Source organism: Hakea prostrata, chromosome 8, assembly GCF_041222555.1.
Source record: "Hakea prostrata isolate BN-2017 chromosome 8, UWA_Hpros_2, whole genome shotgun sequence".
Taxonomy (NCBI): Eukaryota; Viridiplantae; Streptophyta; class Magnoliopsida; order Proteales; family Proteaceae; genus Hakea; species Hakea prostrata.
The window spans coordinates 35,144,688-35,152,676 of NC_142607.1; the positions used below are offsets into that span (position 1 = coordinate 35,144,688).

Sequence of the window (7,989 nt, forward strand, 5' to 3'; positions counted from 1 at the left end):
ACCAAAATTACCAGAACCGAGACCATGTGAAGAGGCAGAATACCCACTCGGAACAGAGATAGAACCATGTTGAACAGAACCACTTTGAACAGAATTTCTAAAACGAGAATTATTATCAAAGCTAGGAGACTGAGAATTAGGTGGATACCATGACCTGCCACCAGAAGAATTTCCAAAATACCAACGATTCCATGGACGACGGCCACTATATCGACCTCTCTGAGAAGAATCTTGATAACTTCGAGCATTACCATAATTTCGAACAGAGACATTGGCAGACAAAATAGGACTCACAGATTCAATAGCAGAAGCTTTCATGTGCATTTCTTGAGTAATAAGCAGACCTTGAAGATCATCGAAACTAATTGGATCCGCACGAAGGACCGAAGTACTAAAATCACGAAATTCTGAACCTAAACCCCTTAACGTTGTTAACACCAAGTCTTCATCAGAGACAGGGGCATTAGCCACAGCCAAAGTGTCTGCAATAGAAAGAACTTCAAGAAGATAGTCTCCAATCGATGAAGATCCTCGCTGAAGTCGAAAAAGTTGATTCTTGAGTTCCAAGATTCTAGATCTTGAACCAGAAGCAAAGACACGATTCAGTTTGGTCCATGCTTCAATCGCAGTTTTCGCAGCGACTATGTGAGGAAGAACTCTCTCAGAGACAAAGGCAACCAACCAACTCAAAATCATTTTGATCTTGACGATCCCAAAGTTCAGCCGGTGAGGGAGAAGATACAGACGCACAAGAACTGAGAGCTTCGGCAGGGCGTGGCAGCGAACCATCCAAGAACCCCAACAGATCATAACCTCGTAGGAGTGGTAAAAACTGAGCACGCCATAGGAGAAAATTGGATGAATTTAGCTTCAGAGGAAGAGCAGCTATTATATATATATATATATATATATATATATATATATATATATATATATATATATATATATATATATATATATATATATATATATATATATATATATATATATATTTATATTTATATATATATATATATATTTATATTTATATATATATAACTTAGGCTTTATCACCACAGAGTGATAGAGGCATAACTTTTAACTACAAGTAACCTATGAATTCACATGGGAATCGAGCAAATCGTATAATGTTTCCTGTTTGGCAAAATTTATTGATTGTAATATACATGCATAACATGTGATAGTCCATATACTAATTTCCTCAACTGTTGATTACTGATATCGTGTAATTGAAGAAAAGAAATGTTTTACTTTAATTTTAAAATGATGGTTAATGTTGTCAAATTAAATACTCTGTACATCCAGGTCTCATGAAGTAACCTCCGGTATAGTGGGTAATATAATGTCTCTCTTCTATAATTAGAATGATTGTATCACTAAGAATTATTTTTCGTATCAAACGGAATAAATTATTGTCGTATATGCTCAAAGTAGTTAAGCTCCAAGTTCCTTAGTGTAACCTGACTTTTTTAAGTTCATCCACCTGTTTGTTATCAACTAATCATATCTTGTGATGATTCGATCTCGTACAAAGCTACTTTGCTGGAGTCAAGTTGAGTTTTTATCATTTAACATCTTCTTACCATTTTGCATTGGGATGCTTCGTTTATTTATGAGAAATTAATAATGTTATATTGCATTGTGTGCTCTGATTGCAGGATACAGCAGGTCAAGAACAGTTTCGTGCTCTGGGTCCAATATACTATCGTGATGCAGATGGTCTATATATCAGAATTTTCTGTCAAGTTCTTTGTTTGGTCCATTGATGTTGATGAAATCACAACATCTCAACATTTAAGTCTGCACTGACAGATTTTTATGTTAATGGTTGGCTGCAACATCACTTCTGGTGTATGACGTTACAGATGATGATACCTTTATTTGGGTGAAAAATTGGGTGACAGAACTTCAACAAATGGCTCCCACTCCCAAAAACATTGTTCGGGCAATTTCTGCCAACAAAAGTGACTTGGTTAGATCAAAGAAATTTGATCTTCAAGAGGCAGAAAGGTATGGAGCTGTTCCTTTGCCTCCTAGGAAGCAATTTGTACCATCTATGTGTTGGACTATTCTAGTTCGGAAAGTTGGATCATCAATTTGTTTGGTATGCCTTTCTAAATGCTAAGACAAGAACATGTTAATGTCTCAATTTTGGTGGACTTAAAATATATTCTTGGGAGAAGGAATGTGACCCAGTCATGCCAGACACACAGCCCTTGCACCTTGACACAGGGTCGCACAAAATGACCACCGAGCCTTGATCATTTCTAGAGCTCCAGATTGATGCAGCTATGATTTTTCACAACCTTGTGGTTTGAGTCAAGTTGCAGAAGCAGTTTACACTGCACAACTGGACCTGTATTTTTCAAAAGATGGTGCTTATACATGATCTTTTGATCTTTTTATCATTTAGGTCATGAAGTGAGTGAGATCCCTGTGACTCCACTCCACATCCAAATTTTATTGATCAGACCTTGCTTGGAATCATGATGCTTGTTGGTTCACATCAAACCTAAGATTCAGATGGACCCTAAAATCAATTCAGTCGAGTCTTGTATCAGACTAAAAGTGCACAATTCTATCTTGCCAGCGATACTAATGAACTATCCTTCTCAATTGAGGATCCACAAGCATCTACTTCTCAGCAATAGTGAATACTCTAGTTTTCGATATTTCTCTGTGATTTTGGATTTCTATCAGGTATTCACTGTAGATTGTTTTAATGGATGGATAACCGATTTAGATGACATGATTGTCCTTGAACTGAAAACCGGTAGCACAGGTGCTCTTGCACAAGTTTCAAGAAGTAAGTCTTGACCTTCAATTAAACATAAATAATTCATAAAAACATTTCAGTTGAAACTTTTCACATTTTCAATGGTCAAATGGCATACAGATCCTAATTTAGCATCTTGAAACAATGGAACCTTTAGATTGTTAAAGAGAATCAAATTGTTTGTTCAGTTCCCTACCCTTTTGCAGTGTATAGTGTACTTGGCTGTATGATTTTCGAAGAAACCTATGCTACACATAATTTAATACCTTGACATGCAAAATTAATGAAAACAACTAAAATATGCAAATTGCAATTTGCAAAAATAAATGTTAATACTACTAATTATCAATTGTTACAAGTACAGCATACACATATCCATTAAGTATTTAAGATTGATTTTTAAAGTTTAAATTATGTTTACCTGTGTAATGCAGGTCAGGCACCAAATTTGGCATCTTTTCATAGGAATTCGCCTATGGGTTGGTTTCATGGGCTATGAGCCTTTGGCCTTGTGTCTACATTGTAATTGGCTAACTAGTTGGACCTAAAGCATGGGAACATGAGTTGAGTTCGAAAATGGATAGTTAATTAATTTACTTTTATTTTGAATTAGTTTATAGAGTTGTAGTTGAGTTGGGTTATCTCTTCAATTAGAAGTTAGTTAGGAATCCTAGTTTGTTTTAAACTTAGTTAGGCAATTCCTTAGGGCCTGTTTGGTTACATGAATCTAGAGATTTCAAATCTCTGGATTCATGAATCTGAGAATTATACCCGTTTGGTTGTGAAAATCTCTAGATTCATGAAATCTAGAGATTCATCTTTTTACACTAAAAACGTGAATCTGTAGATTTATGTGTAAGGGGTGAAATCCAGAGATTTCATTGTTACTATAAAAAAGCTAAACATTTGCGCATTCACAAAAATCACGTCGACCAAATAGTTTTTTACCATAAATCCTGATTTCATTCTACAACCAAACAGTTAATTTTATGAATTATGACTCCATTAATTTGAAATCTATAGATATTTAAAATCTCCAGACTCATGTAACCAAACAGGCCCTTAAAGCTGTTGTAAGCAGGATCTGAAATCTCATTTTGTCTCGACCCCACCGAGATGTTGAGATTTTGGTTGAAATCTTGCTGAAATCTGGTACAAAATTTGCCAGGTTTTGGTGGCTCTTATGCATTTTTGGGTTCTGGTTCTTCTTGGATATCCTATTTCAAGTCCCATATATACATATCTATGGTTAGCTTGACTAAAAAAGCAACCATAGTGGTCTTTTGAAATCACACTCATGCTTGTTTGTGTTCGGTCAAAACTAAATATATATTTAGATATCTAAACATGCTTGAAGTATAAATTGACATAAATGATTGAGCAATTTCAATTGATAATGAAGTGAAATATTAAAGCTATATTAAAATATTAACTCAACTACCAACATACGCACATACATCATCAGTATCAAATATCAAAAACAATTGTGCAAACTGTGTGAGAATAAGAGTTTACATGATGACTTCAATTTATAGAAAATACAAAACCAAAGAAATTCCCCTTGAGTGTTGACTAATGTAAGCTACTATATTGGCCTTGCTCAATCCCACTAAGTCAGTCGGACTCGATTTGACCTGCAATCCGATAGTGACAAATTGGAATCCCACATCATAGTCTCATAGACTTCAAGAAGAATATTATATAATTTGACACCACAAACATGGATGTCACATTATCGACATACTGAAGGTAACCCATCCTAGGATATGGGTCACCAAATTGTGATGTACTGGCACCAAAAATCATTTATCCACCATCATACAAAACATATGGGGCTGCTGGGAACATGTATGGGTACGGTAGCTGGTGTGCAAGGTAGGAGAATATCTCATCAACAAAACAAGGATCCAATATCGCCATACTATTAATGGATCCATAGTCAAACACTGGAATACAATGGAGCAGGCAAATGCTGCCCATCCCAATCAACTGACCATGTGGGTTGAAGTATGATCCACTGAGCTCTGAGGGTGATATTGATGAACTACCATCATTTGTAAAAGATGGAAAATGCCAATACCCACTCGATTTGGAGTCCCTCTCGCCAATACTCAGTCCACTAATAGAGCTAGGTAATGTATCAATTCCCATCATATTAGTCTGTCTATCAGGCTGGTACCCACGGACCCTCTCAAGTAGATCAGCCAATGGTGTTCAACATATATCTATTTCATCGCTATACAATACATCTATCATATATTTCTTTTACATTTTTCATATAAGAAAATAGTAAAAAAAAAAATACATATTGTAACAAAGAATTCCGACATCGTGGTCCATACATTGGCCCATGGTGTTCATCATATATTAATTTCATCACTATTAAATAATTTTTGGGCATATATATATTCCAAAATAATTGCTTAGAGATAAATGGGTTACCTCAAACTAAAGAAAACACTTCAATCCTAGTGTTTGGAGCTTTAATCCACTGCTTCCACATGTTTGCTAGTGTTGATTTGAAGAAGATTTTGCTCAAAATGGAAAAAAATTCCCTCTCTCATGGGGTTATCCATCGAGATGTTGATGAAAGCTGGTATTTATATATCTTTTTACTAGGAAACCCTCAAGATACCGAAAACTCAATAAAAGTTCTGAAATTTCAAAGTTTCACAGAATTTGAATAGAAATTTCTGTCCCCCTTTTTCTTATCTTTTTTTTTTGTACAAAGGCGCTTTTTTAAATAGGGATAGGGATAGGGATAGGGATATTACATATGCTGCCGGTAGGAGTTGAACCCATGACCTCTCCACTGAAAAGCAGGTTCCTAACCATCCTACTACTACCCCTTTTTTCTCATCTTGCTTCTCTTTTTATGAATGCTTACTTGATGAATATACGAGATCAGATTATTAGTAATTTTGCATGTGCAACTTGGTTGCTGCCTCTTTCCCTTGTGTGGAAACCTACAGGTTGTATAAAAAATCAGGTTTCTCTGATTGTTTAAAACTTCAATGTCCAGGAGGATCATAGTTGCTAGGTCTTTGAAGTCTTAAATCCTTTTGTAGATGTATACTGCCATATTGAGAATTGGTTATTGCAAACTTTTCACTTGGGAAATGGGTTACATGGTGATTCTAATTGATATTGTGGAAGAGTGTTATGTTGATCGATTGTTAAGGAATATTGTGAGATTGATAGAAAGTGGAATACTATACTTGACACCTGTTTTGCTTTAATTGACACCATTGTGTTCGATAATTGTTATAGGTAATGAAATGTAAGAGGCAGAACGGCAGATGATATGAAACTAATTGCAATGGTTGAAATTCTATGATATGGAGATATCTCCAAATTTTTTTTTTTTTAATAAATAAATATCATTACATAATTGTTCATTGTGTGTAGATTGCTCAAATTTTGTAAAAAGAGTACAGTAGAATGATGGTTTATTTCTAGTTTTATGTTGAATTAATTCGTTATTGAATACAGCTATGCAGCATCAATAGGAGCTAAACTGTTTGTTACGTCTCTCAAACTGGGCTCTGGCATTGATGAAGTTTTCCTTGATATTGCAACCCATATGTTATGACTACTTTGTTTTATCTTCAGGATCTTCAAGTTATACTCATTCAGATCGGCTAATACTTGTTTTATTTGAAGGCTGCCTTCAGTGGTTTGATTACAGAAATCCATAGACTAAAGTCTGACTTCTTTTGCCTCCTACTATCCAAGGAAATGACTACTGCAGAAAACATTTCCTTGCACTAGTTCTTTTTAGGTCTGTGACGTGCATAATCTGTCTTGTAACCTGTAGGGCCTCACCAGTCTCCATGCATATCCATGTAGATGTGCTGATTTTAATGAATTTCTTGTAGGTGTGCTCCAGAAAAAGAAAAGCAGTGTTGAAGGCCTCTCATCAACTCTGCAGAGGAAAGGGATGGTAATTGTAGATGACGAGCCCGAGAAAGAACAACAGAAATGCTGTTGGTAGTTCTGTCTATAGAGGCTACTACTGATTCAAAGATCTAAAGGTATCACAAGCTGCCCCAGTCTTTTTTTTTTGGGGTCAAGAACATGAAAATTTCATTAACTAAAAGCATCCAGCTGCCCCAGTCTTAGTATATCATCAAAGTAACTTTTGGTTGTTGACATGTTGAAAATTTAATTCGCCAAAAACTCCTTTAATTTATAACATAAGCACCACCGTTGAAGCCATCATTTTGCTCGATAGAGTACATTATGAAGTTCTAAACTTGGTCCAAAACCATGGTCGGGCTTATCTGACTGGGTCAACACAAAGGTGGGAGATGGTACATTGGTGCACCATGGAGGTGAAAAGAGGAAAAGTTATCATAAGTTCGTGCATTTGTTGAGAAAGAGAACAGAATCCAGACAATTAAAGTTTTGTCCAATTAAAATTTGATTGAGTTCCAAGTATGGTACTTAACTAACTAAGGCTTTGGAATTCAGGCAAAGAAGGAAATTATTGGGCACAAAAATCCATAAAAAATGTTTACTATGGGGATAATGTTAACCCCAGATTCTGTCGTTAGGAAGGTGGTACTTCCACGTGAGAGCAACGAGAGGAGACTATTCAACTGCAGACTTAACCAAGGCTTTGGAATTCAGGCAAAGAAGGAAATTATTGACCACTAAAATCGATAAAAATGTTTACTACTATGGGGATAATATTAACCCCAGATTCTGTCATTAGGAAGGTGGTACTTTCACGTGAGAGCAATTAGAGGAAACTATTCAACTGCAGATAGTCCATTGTCTGATTCCATCTGATGCAGGTGCATTGCCTTGGACCAATTCAAAACCATTTCGGTTTCTAGATGGAGATGAACAGGGCCCAGTTTAGTGTTTGGATCTAGTAGGATTTTAGGAAGTTTACTTGTTAATTGGAAAAGTATTGTATAATCTTTTATCTTGGTCAGGATACAAATGGCTGTAATATACTAGTTTCTTAGTTAGTGAATTTGTTGTTCTATGAGTCTTTTATTTCTCCTTGGGATTTGGTTCCCAGTAGTTGAATAGAATAAAATAGAGAGGTGTTTCGTAGAGTGTCTGCATGGCCAGAAGTGGTTGTGCAATCGTCGTTTGCAGTCCCCTTCTTCTTATGCATTCTTTTCTCTTCTGCAACGCCAGTTTCTTCCAGGCTTCCCTCCTCTCCCAACCAGCCATCTGCTGCTGTCTGCCTGCAATCA

The 7,989-nt window shown here is 35.9% G+C and overlaps 1 protein-coding gene across 1 annotated transcript; it reads left to right on the forward strand.

The window, feature by feature from the left end:
- The first annotated feature begins 1,266 nt into the window (after nucleotides 1-1,266).
- On the forward strand, nucleotides 1,267-7,989 carry LOC149007661 (uncharacterized). The gene is made up of 5 exons (XM_089167128.1): nucleotides 1,267-1,305; nucleotides 1,659-1,719; nucleotides 1,839-2,010; nucleotides 6,269-6,357; nucleotides 6,655-7,989. The coding sequence occupies exons 1-5, from the start codon at nucleotides 1,267-1,269 to the stop codon at nucleotides 6,768-6,770; spliced, it is 477 nt and encodes a 158-aa protein (XP_089023254.1). The 3' UTR covers nucleotides 6,771-7,989.

What these genes read in the sequence shown, in the direction of transcription:
- LOC149007661 (XM_089167128.1), top strand. Translation starts at nt 1,267, where the DNA reads ATGGTTAATGTTGTCAAATTAAATACTCTGTACATCCAG. An exon ending in ATACTATCGTGATGCAGATG is followed by an intron (nt 1,720 to 1,838) that starts GTCTATATATCA and finishes GGTTGGCTGCAA; the next exon opens with CATCACTTCTGGTGTATGAC. An exon ending in GATCTTCAAGAGGCAGAAAG is followed by an intron (nt 2,011 to 6,268) that starts GTATGGAGCTGT and finishes TATTGAATACAG; the next exon opens with CTATGCAGCATCAATAGGAG.